The sequence below is a fragment of the Parasteatoda tepidariorum genome, chromosome X2, assembly GCF_043381705.1.
Source record: "Parasteatoda tepidariorum isolate YZ-2023 chromosome X2, CAS_Ptep_4.0, whole genome shotgun sequence".
NCBI lineage: Eukaryota > Metazoa > Arthropoda > Arachnida > Araneae > Theridiidae > Parasteatoda > Parasteatoda tepidariorum.
Genome location: NC_092215.1, coordinates 19,189,650 through 19,206,549, shown reverse-complemented (window position 1 = coordinate 19,206,549; position 16,900 = coordinate 19,189,650). Strand labels below are relative to the sequence as shown.

Sequence of the window (16,900 nt, the reverse complement as noted above, 5' to 3'; positions counted from 1 at the left end):
ATATGTATATATATACACCGGCCCTAAGGAATTCAAATTATCTGCCAGTAAATTATTGATCAACTATCAAAAGTATCCACCAGATTTTGAAAGTCTTCGACAAATTCAAATCTTAATAATTTTTTTACTTACTTATTTAAACGATTGAAAACTCCGCATGCACCACAAAGTATAGCATGAGGCTTACAGAAGTAACTAGAAAGCAAACAAGAAAATTTAAAAATTTACATTACAAACAAAATTGCGCAAGGCAAAAAGACTTTCGATACTTATGACTAGTTCTGAAAAAAACAGGAGACAAACAAATAGGAAGACGCCTCAAATCAGTCTTTAATTTAATTCGGGAACTCGCATACAGTTTGCAATGAAGAAGAATGTGCTCAGCATCTTCATCAGCAGATTGGCTATCAGCTTCGTCTATTTTTATGACTAACTTATTTTTTTTTTTATCGAAGTCTATTTTACGGTAGTTTGTTTCAGGCTTCTATTATTTGGACCCAATTCTAATTGGTTATGCGGCGCCATAACCAATGTAAATTTCAATACCATGCAGCTCCATAACCAATGTAAATTTCAATACCATATAGTGCCCCATTCATCACGAAAATTATATACAGTGAATAAGACATTTTGAATTATGTAACAATGTGGTAACATTATAATAAAGTAACCATGATTAGAAGCATGTATAAACTTGATCGGAGATATTTAATTCTCGTGGAAGAAGCAATTTAATGTATAAATTCTATCCATTGAAAAAATTTGGTAGTTATGGATATTTTATTATTCCCGAAAAAAAAGCGGCTTGAAGCCTACACAGCTTCTGGGAAGTAAGTACGACCTGTGCACAATGCTTACCATATTATCACAATCATGCCATTGGTCATGAAAGTGTGAAGCCTTAACCTCCATGACACCCTGGTCCACAATAGGCTGTTGCTGGAATGCATTACTTAATATTTCATTCACCTATTGGCCAATATTCCATTTACCTGTATTGGATTAAAACCATGAAAAGAATATTTTGAGTTCGCTTTACATGTAACAAATTTCTTCTGTGTGTTATATTTATATGTAAAGATTTTGCTAGCTAAGTAAAATATAATAAAAAACCTTAACTTGCAATGTGCACACTCGCGGCGCGGTGCACCGTCTAGTGGCGTCACTTTAGCGGAGTACCGTTTAGTGGCGTCACTTTAGCGGGTTTAGTGGCGTCACTTTAGCGGAGTACCATTTAGTGGCGTCACATTAGCGGGTTTAGTGGCGTCACTTTAGCGGAGTATCGTTTAGTGGCGTCATTTTAGCGGAGTACCGTTTAGTGGCGTCACTTTAGTGGTGCACCGCAACGAAAGGGTTAATATGTTTTGATGAGCTTGATTCTTTTTGTTTCACCAAAATTAATTTAAAAAAATTTACTAATTTAGCTACCAATTTTAATCTCATTGAAAAAAAAAGTATTCAACACAATGCTAGAAATTTTGAGGTTAATAGGTTGATGAAATAAAAATGCCGCAGTTAATTGAAGTGATCAAAAAGAGGAACAGTTGATGAGGCATTTAAATCTCTCAGGCATGATATTGAAGGTCAGCTGAACTATGTTAATTAATAAGACAATTAAAAGCTCAGAATTATTAAAGCATTTGATATATTTATTTAAATCAAACCTATATTCTCTAATGTATTAATCTTTCTCCGTTGCTTTTAACATCAAGATATCGATTGCTATTTTATTTAATTGACCTAGAAATACAGTGTGGGAAAATGGTATTAAAAAGTCGCCAAAGTGGCATACTAAGTAATTTGTTCGTTCGAAGCAGAGCCATTACCTATTATCTCAATATTTCTAATTTAAAAGGTATGACCTTAAAAAAATTAAGAAGTAAACACTTGTAAGCTACCAAAATATTGATACATTTTGTTTATATGTTGTCTAACTGTGAGATGTGTAAAAAATATATATTGTACGGTAGCATTTGGGAAAATATTTATTCGTTTTAAACCCAGTAAGTTCTTATCAAGATTATAAATACAGTTTAAGATTAAATATTTGATTTGAATTATCACATTTGTGCTATGCGTCCTTTTAAAAAGACTTTGTTTTTGAAAAATAAAAAAGTAGTTGCATAAGTGTTTCATCATTAGTTTTTTTTTTCCTTTTTTTTGCAGAAGCAAGATTGTTTAAGCATAATAAATTAAAAATATACATACTTATTTTTTGATCTGAAGTCAAAGCATGGTTTTGTCTTAAAGTGATAAATAATAGAAAGGAATAACTACTTGCTATAGACAAATTAAGAGGTTAGTGGATGAAGCAGGCAAGTGACATTTTCAGAGGTATTTATTAATCAAGGAAAGTAACATAAAAGTAGAATTACAAAACTAATCCGCATTAGTTTCGAGTACCCACACATTTTTATTTTAAATTAGGTAGTGGTCAATTAAATAAGAATAATAGCTGTTTGTCTCATCCTCTAATTAATTTAGAATGAAATAGTTCGAATTCTGCTATTTTTCGGCTTACCCTGATTATGGTCACTCTGAAAATGTCACTTTCCTGGCTCATTAACTTAGTTCTTATGTCATTCTACTTAGTTATTTATGAGTTAACTTATTAATGATTTTTACTGCCACTTATTTTACTACCACAAATTAACCATAGAAAGAAATGCATAGTAATCTAGTGTTGATGTGTTTAATCTTTGGCAAAATATAAAAATATATTTATTTTTATTTAATTTTTTCAATTTACATTTGCTACCACTACATACTACAACTGTAGAAAATTATTTCATGAAGGGAGCAAAATTGGGCTGAAAATTGTCCTAATTATATTAAACAACGTGCGCCTAAAACTTTAGAAAGCAAAAATCAATCAAAATTGATTAAAATTAGCACCCTTTTCTAGCATATTTCATTCTGCTTACTATTGAAAGTAAATGCAAAGAATATTTTAGCTTTATATATATAATCAAGAAAATTNAGCTTTTTTCATAACTATTGGATGTTTGTATTAGTTATTCACGACTGCTCAAATAAGCATTTATTATCACGTGAAATAACCTTTTTTTAGCAAATAATAAGCTTTTTTCATAACTATTGGATGTTTGTATTAGTTATTCACGACTGCTCAAATAAGCATTTATTATCACGTGAAATAACCTTTTTTTAGCAAATAATAAGCTTTTTTCATAACTATTGGATGTTTGTATTAGTTATTCACGACTGCTCAAATAAGCATTTATTATCACGTGAAATAACCTTTTTTTAGCAAATAATAAGCTTTTTTCATAACTATTGGATGTTTGTATTAGTTATTCACGACTGCTCAAATAAGCATTTATTATCACGTGAAATAACCTTTTTTTAGCAAATAATAAGCTTTTTTCATAACTATTGGATGTTTGTATTAGTTATTCACGACTGCTCAAATAAGCATTTATTATCACGTGAAATAACCTTTTTTTAGCAAATAATAAGCTTTTTTCATAACTATTGGATGTTTGTATTAGTTATTCACGACTGCTCAAATAAGCATTTATTATCACGTGAAATAACCTTTTTTTAGCAAATAATAAGCTTTTTTCATAACTATTGGATGTTTGTATTAGTTATTCACGACTGCTCAAATAAGCATTTATTATCACGTGAAATAACCTTTTTTTAGCAAATAATAAGCTTTTTTCATAACTATTGGATGTTTGTATTAGTTATTCACGACTGCTCAAATAAGCATTTATTATCACGTGAAATAACCTTTTTTTAGCAAATAATAAGCTTTTTTCATAACTATTGGATGTTTGTATTAGTTATTCACGACTGCTCAAATAAGCATTTATTATCACGTGAAATAACCTTTTTTTAGCAAATAATAAGCTTTTTTCATAACTATTGGATGTTTGTATTAGTTATTCACGACTGCTCAAATAAGCATTTATTATCACGTGAAATAACCTTTTTTTAGCAAATAATAAGCTTTTTTCATAACTATTGGATGTTTGTATTAGTTATTCACGACTGCTCAAATAAGCATTTATTATCACGTGAAATAACCTTTTTTTAGCAAATAATAAGCTTTTTTCATAACTATTGGATGTTTGTATTAGTTATTCACGACTGCTCAAATAAGCATTTATTATCACGTGAAATAACCTTTTTTTAGCAAATAATAAGCTTTTTTCATAACTATTGGATGTTTGTATTAGTTATTCACGACTGCTCAAATAAGCATTTATTATCACGTGAAATAACCTTTTTTTAGCAAATAATAAGCTTTTTTCATAACTATTGGATGTTTGTATTAGTTATTCACGACTGCTCAAATAAGCATTTATTATCACGTGAAATAACCTTTTTTTAGCAAATAATAAGCTTTTTTCATAACTATTGGATGTTTGTATTAGTTATTCACGACTGCTCAAATAAGCATTTATTATCACGTGAAATAACCTTTTTTTAGCAAATAATAAGCTTTTTTCATAACTATTGGATGTTTGTATTAGTTATTCACGACTGCTCAAATAAGCATTTATTATCACGTGAAATAACCTTTTTTTAGCAAATAATAAGCTTTTTTCATAACTATTGGATGTTTGTATTAGTTATTCACGACTGCTCAAATAAGCATTTATTATCACGTGAAATAACCTTTTTTTAGCAAATAATAAGCTTTTTTCATAACTATTGGATGTTTGTATTAGTTATTCACGACTGCTCAAATAAGCATTTATTATCACGTGAAATAACCTTTTTTTAGCAAATAATAAGCTTTTTTCATAACTATTGGATGTTTGTATTAGTTATTCACGACTGCTCAAATAAGCATTTATTATCACGTGAAATAACCTTTTTTTAGCAAATAATAAGCTTTTTTCATAACTATTGGATGTTTGTATTAGTTATTCACGACTGCTCAAATAAGCATTTATTATCACGTGAAATAACCTTTTTTTAGCAAATAATAAGCTTTTTTCATAACTATTGGATGTTTGTATTAGTTATTCACGACTGCTCAAATAAGCATTTATTATCACGTGAAATAACCTTTTTTTAGCAAATAATAAGCTTTTTTCATAACTATTGGATGTTTGTATTAGTTATTCACGACTGCTCAAATAAGCATTTATTATCACGTGAAATAACCTTTTTTTAGCAAATAATAAGCTTTTTTCATAACTATTGGATGTTTGTATTAGTTATTCACGACTGCTCAAATAAGCATTTATTATCACGTGAAATAACCTTTTTTTAGCAAATAATAAGCTTTTTTCATAACTATTGGATGTTTGTATTAGTTATTCACGACTGCTCAAATAAGCATTTATTATCACGTGAAATAACCTTTTTTTAGCAAATAATAAGCTTTTTTCATAACTATTGGATGTTTGTATTAGTTATTCACGACTGCTCAAATAAGCATTTATTATCACGTGAAATAACCTTTTTTTAGCAAATAATAAGCTTTTTTCATAACTATTGGATGTTTGTATTAGTTATTCACGACTGCTCAAATAAGCATTTATTATCACGTGAAATAACCTTTTTTTAGCAAATAATAAGCTTTTTTCATAACTATTGGATGTTTGTATTAGTTATTCACGACTGCTCAAATAAGCATTTATTATCACGTGAAATAACCTTTTTTTAGCAAATAATAAGCTTTTTTCATAACTATTGGATGTTTGTATTAGTTATTCACGACTGCTCAAATAAGCATTTATTATCACGTGAAATAACCTTTTTTTAGCAAATAATAAGCTTTTTTCATAACTATTGGATGTTTGTATTAGTTATTCACGACTGCTCAAATAAGCATTTATTATCACGTGAAATAACCTTTTTTTAGCAAATAATAAGCTTTTTTCATAACTATTGGATGTTTGTATTAGTTATTCACGACTGCTCAAATAAGCATTTATTATCACGTGAAATAACCTTTTTTTAGCAAATAATAAGCTTTTTTCATAACTATTGGATGTTTGTATTAGTTATTCACGACTGCTCAAATAAGCATTTATTATCACGTGAAATAACCTTTTTTTAGCAAATAATAAGCTTTTTTCATAACTATTGGATGTTTGTATTAGTTATTCACGACTGCTCAAATAAGCATTTATTATCACGTGAAATAACCTTTTTTTAGCAAATAATAAGCTTTTTTCATAACTATTGGATGTTTGTATTAGTTATTCACGACTGCTCAAATAAGCATTTATTATCACGTGAAATAACCTTTTTTTAGCAAATAATAAGCTTTTTTCATAACTATTGGATGTTTGTATTAGTTATTCACGACTGCTCAAATAAGCATTTATTATCACGTGAAATAACCTTTTTTTAGCAAATAATAAGCTTTTTTCATAACTATTGGATGTTTGTATTAGTTATTCACGACTGCTCAAATAAGCATTTATTATCACGTGAAATAACCTTTTTTTAGCAAATAATAAGCTTTTTTCATAACTATTGGATGTTTGTATTAGTTATTCACGACTGCTCAAATAAGCATTTATTATCACGTGAAATAACCTTTTTTTAGCAAATAATAAGCTTTTTTCATAACTATTGGATGTTTGTATTAGTTATTCACGACTGCTCAAATAAGCATTTATTATCACGTGAAATAACCTTTTTTTAGCAAATAATAAGCTTTTTTCATAACTATTGGATGTTTGTATTAGTTATTCACGACTGCTCAAATAAGCATTTATTATCACGTGAAATAACCTTTTTTTAGCAAATAATAAGCTTTTTTCATAACTATTGGATGTTTGTATTAGTAATTCATGACTGCTCAAACAAGCCTTTATTATCACGTGAAATAACTTTTTTTAGCAAATAATATGCTTTTTTCATAACTTTTGGGATGTTTGTAACAGTTATTCATGACTGTTCAAATAAGCCTTTAATATCACAAGAAATAATTTTATTTAGAAATAGATCTTTTCGTAACTATTGGGAGTTTGTAACAGTTATTCATGACTGTTAAAGTTTGAGAATTATTTATTGACTTCAATGATTTTTATTTAGGTAGAAAAATCTCGCCAAATCAGTGATATATATAAAAAAAGTTGAATAATTTTTAAGCTATTTATCAGCAATGAAGCTCAGATAAATCATTAAGGCAAGATTCAGTTAGTTCAAAATTATAGCAATGTTTTGAGTTAAAAGTTACAATATAATGTCCATGGACAAATTATTAGACGCACTATATGATTCTATGTTAAATCTTAATTATCAGCTGATACTATACAGCTTTATTGTTTTTACGTGACTGAAACCGGTTTGCATTTGTTTACGTTCGTGTATCAATTGGATAAATTAGACGATATATAATATAAATTTGACGATTGTATAAGTTAGACGCAATATTGTATAAATAGAGAATATTTATTATATCAGGTATTATATTAGTATATTATAATAATTAAACCAAATCATTAGAAGCACTGTAGATTTTTAATAATTGCATGTTTTGCACGAGTTTGCATGCAATACTTTTATATTTAAGCATACATGTAATGGGTTTTTATTCAGGAGATTTTCTATATACTTTCCACTTGTATTTATTTTGAACGTATTGCATTACAATGTTAACCAATTGATACACGAACGTAAACAAATGCAAACCGGTTTCAGCAATGAAACTGTATAGTATCTCTTGATAATTAAGATTTTACATAGAATCTTATAGTGCGTTTAATAATTTGGACAGAAACTGTAAGTGCTAATTAAGTCTTTTTTTTAAATTTTTTCTTTGGAAAATGCTTTGAAAATCACCCTAATAGTAAATAATTCCCAAAAAGAGAAAGGATATTGTCCTATTTTATAGAATTTAGCCCAAACAACAATGCCCTTATTTGACACCCAATTCATTATCTTTAAAATCATCAAATTAAAGTTAACTTTTGGTAATTGACTCCCGAAAGGCGTTGTTCTCCTTGTGACCTCGCTTATGTTTAGCCTGGTGACATGGAAGGCCGTGTCCGGAATGTCACGCGTGGGGGACGTCCTGTAGGCGTCCAGAAGAGGCATCATTGTGCCTTGGGAGGTATCTTATTCCGTAAGAGCATACATTTCCAATTTCTGTGTAGGTTGAGTAAAACGTAAAGAAAAAAATTATTCATTACGCAGTTAATTTGGTTTGAGAAATCGATTCATGAATATACAGTTATATAGGTAATTCTCAGATAATACGACGCAGTGGAAGAAAGAAATTTTAAGTTTAATATCTTCAAAATAACACTTTTTTTTTAAAAAAAAATATTGATTTACTTAACACTAATTAATATTTTATAGAAAGCAGTGTAGTTTATAAACATTATGGAGTTTACAATTTTTTCCTGGCATTCAAGTTCCAGGAAAATGACATAAAGGATAATGACATTTTATAATTTTTACTTCCATGCTCTTCTACTTTTAAAACTTCTACTACTTTTACTTCTACATTGTGCAGTTTACAATTTTTTCCTGGCATTCAAATTTCAGGAAAATGACTTTTTATAATTTTGTAGCATTTTACTTCCATGCTCTTCTACTTTTAGAACTTCTACTACTTTTACTTCTACTTCTACATTATGCAGTTTACATTATTTCCTGGCATACCAGTGCCAGAAAAATGAGACCAGGATAATGACATTTTATAATGTTTTACTTCCATGCTCTTTCACTTTTAGGCCTGACGCTTCTACTTTGTGTAGTTAACAACATGGCTCTTAAAAGAGCGCAGACTGAGTAATATAGTTAGTGCTATTAAGAATTTAAATGAGGTATGAAAATGAAAACATAAAAACCTGCTTGCTTTTTAAAATCTCTTTAAATGGATTTTTCGCTGAAACTGTACCAAACACTTTTAGAAATTGTTTTTGAATATTATTCCTTGAGCACCTATAGAAAAACCTTTAACAGTTTAGAAGTAAGAAATTAGATAGAGGAAAATGTATATGCAGTTTTACAGCAAGTAACAGTAAAGTAACAGTTCCGCAACAGCCCGTTGTTGGGCAAAGGGTCATGGAGGTAACGGCTCCAGAATATGGCAGTGTGGACAACATTGCTTCCCCTTTACTTCCCAGACAAGCTGGTACTTATTTATCTGAAGTTGGGTGAGCTTCAAGCCATCACTTGGGTTCGAACACCAGTTCTTCACAACGACAGTTCAGTGCCTAACCACTGAACCATCGCTGCCATTATTGAAGCTACTGAGCCATTATTAAAAATATCGCTTTTGACATGGCAGGAAAAGACGTTTTGAAAACCAACCTACATTTTTAAATTTATATAACCGCTAAAACCAGTGTAAAATCATTTTAAAAAGCTAACAATAATGGTATTAATTAAACTTAAAGACATCATTTTATTATTTGATTATAGATTTCGGTGACAGTTATAAATTAGCATATTTAATGAGAATCTTTACGTAAGTGTCTTATTAAGCAATTTATTCCTAGCAGCAAAAAGTGCTCCGTTTTACCTCCTGATCCCCAATGTCCAATATATTGGGCAGCATTTGGTATAATTTTATCAATTAAAAAATATTCTTTAATTCGTTGTCATATATCTTAATAATGCGATTGTCTATGAAAAAGAACAATTTGTTTTTTCTTCGGGGGTTGGAATTTTTAATTACTATTGAAAATCAAAGGATAGGTAAGAAACTTGATTGAAGTTACTTTTTGAACAGTTTTATGGCATATAAATCTTATTTAGTCTTGTGAATTTCGTTTCATGACCAAAAATATAAGGAAATGCTCTTCACAAAAAATTTAATTAACCTATATTTTTTTTGAAAAAATATTTTATTGCATTTATGAGTTTATTTTTTATTTAAACATTTTTTTTAAAAATATTTTATCGCATTTATGAGTTCAGTTTCTCCTAAATTTTCGGAAAAAAAATATTTTATTACATTTATGAGTTTACTTTTTTCTGAGCCACATATTTCTTAGTGAAAATTGCATTTTCTGAGATCATTAAAAGCTCAGGTCTGGAGAAGATAAGAAAAAATACCAACATGCAAAAGATGGTTGTACAAATGGTATTTTTTTGAGTTACCAACCATTTCAGCTTAAAAAATGCATAGTGCTTTGATTTTAGATCCAAATATAATGTTAATGCTATTAATATTATATTACGCATCTATAAACTATCTTAGTTCTACAAAATACATCATTATAATGAAACACTTGTGCTACCACGCATTCACAATTCGTACTCAATCGTGACGTCACCTCCACAAGACATTTAGAAATAGATATGAAGGGGAAGAAAATTTTCTCCAGATCCCTCTACCCGTGGTATTGCTCAACGACCAACCACAGGACTTTCGATTCCAAAGATTTTTTATGCTCACGTATATCGTATGTACTCAATGGTTCTTGGAGGCGTCGAGGATCGAACCCCGGACACTCAGGGCCGATGACCAATGCTCTAACCGCAGGACTAAACCATCTCTAAACTGGTTTTAGATTATTTTAATCCCTCCTAAGCTCTTGCTGACCTCGTTAGTGATTTATTTGATCATGAAAGCATTTTTTTTCTTCATTTAATTAAAATTGCCACATGTAGTTTATGAATTCCAAAAATATCTACGTTCTAAAAGCTGTAACTTTTGAAGAAATTGCATTATTGAAATAATTTAAAAATCTTCACTTTTTAGGCTTGGATATGAATAGAGGAAGATGATTTTCCAGATACCTTTCTATGCATGGTAAAAGTGGAAAATTGTGATAATAATAATCAGAACTAAAAATGAGGAAGTCGCTTAAAAAGAAGTATTCATCAATCACCTTATAATTGTGAAGTGTTCATGAGTAAGTCCTTTTTCATTTAGAGTAATGAAATATTTTTTTCGAAAATTACACTGGAAAACTTTAGCAAGTTGAGAAGTTGAGAACGGAACTTTAAGTTGAGAACGGTTCTTAGGTATTTCAAGGTCGCTGATTTCAAATTTGCAATCAGTTTATCTCCACAAACAACAGCTTTTCTGCAAATTAATAATACATTTTTAACCAGGTTGTTTTCTGTTGCATGAGAGTTTTAAAAGGATCTTGAGTTTTAATGTTCACTTGAATGATCCACTTCTCTGCAACGCAGGGAGTGGTAGGAAAAAGACGATAATGTATTTCAATTAAGGATGCGGTACGCTAAGGCCATATGTTCCTTGTCTTAAATGTTATTTTCAAAGTAGCAGAAAAATGTATATGGATGTAGCAACTATAAACTTCCTAAACTTGTGCATTCAGTTAAAAAATAAGCTAATCTGAAAATATCATTTAAAAAAAAATCTGTATCTTTTGGAATAAAACTAATTTCAGAGATTGAAATCCCGAATTGGATAAGATCAAGTACTTACAAGAGTCATTTTAGGAGTAATTTGGGTTCGCGAATGGACTCTTCACAAATTATTTGATTGTAAAAATGGATTTTCACAAAATATTTTATTGTAAAAATAGACCTGCCACAAAATGTGTTGTAGTGAAAACGGACCTTTCACAAGATATTTCAGTGTAAGATCGAACATCTCACAAATCATTCTTTTTATAAAATCAAAACCTTCACAAAAAAACTTTACCGTTACTTAAACTGTTGCTTAAAACTTTAAAAGCAAATTCTTTTTACATTGCTTCATTGTAAAGACGGAAATCTCACAAATTGTTTTACCACAAAATACTTTACCATAAAAACAAATCTTTCATCAATTGTTTCAGTGTAAAAACAGACCCTTCGGAAAATATTTTATCTTGAAAATGGTACCTTCACATTACTTTTCATTTCAAAAATGTAGTACCTTTAAAAAAATTTTTTTTTTTTTGAAGAGCGGAGTTGATGACGTCTTTAGAATTTTAAGACTACACTATTTAAGACTTTTACAATTTTAAGAATACAATTCCTTAAAAAGCATACAATTCTAAAAATACGACTTTTTCAAAATTTGATTTCTCAAAGACTTTTCGACTGATTTCGTTCATATTTTATATTTTCCTATGTAAAATTGCATTTTTGAAAATAATTTAAGAAATTGCTTACCTTACAATTAAAATTTTTTTCGACTAATATTAAATAAAATAATAAGAAATATTAAAAAAAAATATTCACTGAAAGTTATTTTTTGAATGAAATTATCTTCGGATAAGCGATTTTTATAATTGTGTGCAAAATGTTTTTAAATTGGCGAAATTTGCAAAAAGTAAAATTAACTATAAGGGGTTCAAACTTTAGACCGCCCTCCTGATCAAACTATGAAGACCATATTTTGGCTGTCAGAAATCCAAATCCGTTGATGAAAAGGTATGTTTATTCAGAGAAAGTGCGTTTTTGTGTCTGATTTCGTAACTTAAAATATCGTCTGCACTGACAGATTATCATGTATGAAATCACTCTCACAGACTTTTAAGATTGAGTATTAAAGCGTGAAGACCCAATCATTAGATCAAGAGTTATTCAGGGTGGTCCGTTTTTTATTTTGCTCACTGTATATCAGTCATGGGAAGGCACTACGCAATTCTTAATCTTCATGATGTGTTCTATCTCATCTTTAAGTTTGTAACCGCTGAGCTGAATCACACTGTAGGATGAGCTCAGCGTCTTCTGGGTTGCACAGCATTGGTCTCCGCTAGCAGAGAGACATGAATCACTGCCTTATGACCCCTTATATTAGGAGCAATGTACTTCTTGCCACCGATACATATACCATGGGTGCTACGTCAACACCTCCTAGAAAAGTACCTACGTACGAATTACCATAAATTAGAAATCCGATCCTTAACACGTTGAATGCCACGCTAATTTTACATGGCTTGCCCGTCTGGCCTAAATGATTTTCTCAGTATGTATTGCATTAATTCCTTCAAACCATTTTAGTAACGATAATAATATAAAAAAATTAAAAGCATTAAAAATTTACTCGAATTATGTGTTTCTAATAATCTTGACTTCCCCGGTCACCGGTGACCCCTGTGGCACTACGAACAAGCTCAGTGCCGGTCACCGGTGACCCTCATGGCATTCAACGTGTTAATAGTCCGAATGAAGTGATATATTTTGAATTTTCCCCTCCCTTTGCAGGTCCCGCAGTGGGCTGATCGTAAGGTCACGGTTCCCAGTGGAACACCGAAGTCACGCATCACTTGCTACGGTCAGTAAGCTGGTGGGTGACCACATTGATCAGCTTATGAAGGTGCCGATGGTGAGCGGTATCAATCCTCGTTAAATTGTTCTACCGTAAAGTGCATCGACTACCATAGTTGTTGGGCTACCGAAGCAGAGGAGCCATCCCCTCCGCAGATGATCAAAATTGTGATGGCTTGTCTTTGGATAATCCTCAGGAAAGTTTCTCAGACCGTTGCCAATATCCCATAGTGTAGCTCTAGTGCGACATAAATAAAGAAACTACCTAACTACCTTCACTGCGCGATTCAGTAGCCCGAACGCAGTGACACGTTTCTTATTAATCCCCCACTGCGCAGTTTATGTTCGTTGCGTCGGATGACTAAATTGAGCAGAGCAGAGGCCTTCCCTCTTCCAGGAGGTGTTTCCCACGTGCGCCTAAAAATGTAAAAAGTGGTAGTATCCTAATTCATATTTATTTTATCTGCTTAATTATTCAATTGTAATTTCCATCATAATATAAATTTTAAATTACTTATATTTGAAGCGAAATTACTCTTTGCATCCACTTTCAATAATAAATTGAAAGAAATATGCTAGGATAAGTTGTAACTTTTATCTGTTTTAAAATACTTCTGTTTTGAGTTAGCCACCACTTTTTACAGCACACGTGAACCCCCTGACCCTCTTTACTCACCTCAATATTATCTATGAAGTATGATAATGATATTATAAATTAATGAAAATTACCAAAAAAAATTATTTTAATGTGTTGACGGCTTTTTCAGAGTAATATATTACTGTTTTATATAACCAAACGTTTCCATTTAAATATTTTTCGTTATAATCATCAAGCTAACTTGTCAAACACTTTTCTTGCAGGTGAGCTGTGAGAAAAGATTGGAATTTAAGAAGAAAAAAAAACTTATGAATTAAAATGCCTGGTAGTTTACTATTAGGTGCAGATACTTATTCTGATGTATCCGAATATTCAGGAAGAAGCCTTGATTCTAAAATTGGAGGCAAAAAAGTGAGCTTTAATAAAGCAGTTCGAGTCAAGCAGTATCCATGGAAACCAGATGTGGATGTTGCTACCTCTGAACATTTAACCTTACCGAGTAACAGATTTTGGTTTAAAGTATACAAAAACAAACACGACACTCCAGTTTCCTATGATTATTCAACAGCAACGTCGAAACAAAACAACTGGGAGGAAGAAAGTATGGAGTGTATTCATGATTCTCTTGCACCAATTGCTGAAGTAGATGATCAAGAAATAGAAACAAGCCCAAAACATACTAATAACACAATCTCAGAAAGAAATGGATATGAACGAAGTGATGATTTCAACGATTACAATGGATCCTACAAGAGTTATGATTATCAACCGATAGACCCTCCTGTTGATTATTTTGATGAAATGCGTTTAACTTCAAACAGAGGTATGAATGGTGCCAGGCGAGTCTGGGGAGAAAATGATTTAAAAAATGATCGTCCCAGTTATGATCCGAATCCCTCGAATATTTCCAGCCAGTGGAATGGCAATGGTTATCACAGACAACCTGATAAGATTGATGAAAACTCCGAAAATTCATATTCAATGTCCATGTCCGATATTAATGGGCTTCCTCGTTCTAGCTTTAGAAACGATTTTGCTACAAGACGATCGATGCGAAGATTGGACAATTCAGATGGCTTTACGACCCGAGGAAGGAGATCCAGGTCTCATGACGAATACATGGATAACGATAGCAGGTTTAAGCATCTTAAAAAAGCCGATAAAGCTGTGTCCACTGATGATTTGAATAACGGCAATGTACTTATTAGTCCAAGTAATAGATTTTTTAAAGGAAGCAGAGATATTGCTACGCAGTGTCATTTGACATTAACTCGAAATAAAAGCCAGTCCTCCTTTAATAATCTCAATATGTCTTCCACTTCTCAAGCAAATTCCCACATAAGCAACACTGAAAGACTTAAAAACTTCACACCGCAAAGGCCTAGACTTAACTTTATCAACGAATCAAATAGTGTTGCAACAAGTCCTAAGAAAGATTATTCCTTAGAAAAAGTATCGAGCATAATTCGCACCCGTACGAACTCACCTAAATCAAATGACTTCTCGGCACAAACAGGACACAATTACAAGCAATACGGTCACGAGTCAGAATTCCACAATAACACAAATAGCGCTAATTTGAAGCCTTTAGCACGAACAGAAAACAACATAGCGACCATCATGCAAAATCAGGCTAATAGAACATTTAATAGATTCAATCCAAGAAGTGAATCAATAATAGATACTAAGAGCAATCGAGAAAATACCAATCGCTTTGTATCTTCAAAGGAACCAAACAGTACTGGATTCAATAGATTCAATCTAAGAAGCGATTCAACAATAGATACTAAGAGCAATCGAGAAAATAGCAATCGGTTTGCTTCTTCAAAAGAACCAAACAATACTGGATTCAATAGATTCAATCCAAGAAGTGATTCAACAATAGATACTAAGAGCAATCGAGAAAATTCCAATCGATTTGTATCTTCAAAAGAACCAAACAATACTGGATTCACTAGATTCAATCCAAGGAATGAGTTGAAACCAATTGATACAAAGAACAACAGAGAAAACACCAATCGTCATGATGCAGCGAGAGAAACAAACGGTGTTGGATATCTTCGGGGACATCAAATACCATTGAGTGAAGTAAACACAAATACAAATCGCAAATTCATGGGCAGAAGTAACGGCCAATTGAACCAAAACCACATATCTCGTAAAATTGACGAGAACCAAAGCATGGTAAAACTTCCAAGTGTATCTACAAAACCTGATTTACAGTCATCAAAAGGTTTCCAGACAAAGAGATATCTTTCTCCTCCAAATAACCACGAACGAAGAAGTTTTAGAAACGGTTCTAACTCAGCCAAGAGTTACGCCAGTGAAGGTGATAGTTCTATGATAGATTGGTCGCTATCAGGTTTTCAATTGGCTTCAAAACCTGAGAATGGTTTAAATTCCGTTTCAGATAGTGAGTATACTGTACATAGGCGACCACCACTGCTTATGTATATACCAGGGGTAAGCCATCATGACCGGCCAGCAATCGAAGACGATCGGTTGTCAGCTTTAAGTGATATTTCTCGATCGGAGTTGAATGACGGTTTAAGCTCACTTGCTGGTTCATCAAGAGACAGAAGTGTTATTGGTGATTTGCGAAGAAGACAATCAATGAGAGAGGGAAAATCAAAATGGCTAAAATGGAGATCCAAAAGCTAATTACAATATGTTATAATATCTATAAGGACTACTAAATTATATGAATTATTATTGTTTTGATTATAATTTCTCATGGTATCATGTATGTTAACGTTACAATTTACGTAACTGCTCTGGAAGCATTATTACTATTGTAAATTTGATTAAATTCTAACTGAACTTTGTGATAATTTTATGGTAATTTTATTGCAATACAAACTGTCTCGATTTTGAATACACAATCTATGTAGTTTTTGGTGTAGATTAGAGATCTGATAGATGAAACTTTTAATTTTACATAGCATCATTTCATATTACGACGGAGCCTTCAAAAATCAGCCTTAAAAGTTTTTAACTTTTGCTAAAGCGTCTTTAGGAATAAAACCTATTTTAATAAAAAATTTCACAGAAAATGGTAACCACAAAGCACCTTCAGAACTTCGTGTGTTTTAAAGAATTGAAATAAGTTTGAATGCATACACTTACATTGATTCTTTCTCATTTACAAACTCCAATAAAATACATATCAGTATTCATGCT

The 16,900-nt window shown here is 31.2% G+C and overlaps 1 protein-coding gene across 5 annotated transcripts in view; it reads left to right on the top strand.

The window, feature by feature from the left end:
* Nucleotides 1–16,551, top strand: part of LOC107450582 (probable cyclin-dependent serine/threonine-protein kinase DDB_G0292550) — a 45,157-nt gene extending 28,606 nt beyond the window's left edge. For 4 of the 5 annotated variants that reach the window (XM_021148150.2, XM_071188111.1, XM_021148148.3 and 1 more), the window contains exons 2-3: nt 10,652–10,805; nt 13,984–16,551. In XM_021148150.2, the coding sequence (XP_021003809.1) occupies nt 14,039–16,381 (2,343 nt within the window). In that variant the 5' untranslated portion in view covers nt 10,652–10,805; nt 13,984–14,038 and the 3' untranslated portion in view covers nt 16,382–16,551. Of the gene's footprint in view, nt 1–2,171; nt 2,299–10,651; nt 10,806–13,983 lie in introns of those variants that run through there. The other variant, XM_071188112.1, reaches the window with a different exon arrangement.
* The last annotated feature ends 349 nt before the right edge of the window (nt 16,552–16,900 follow it).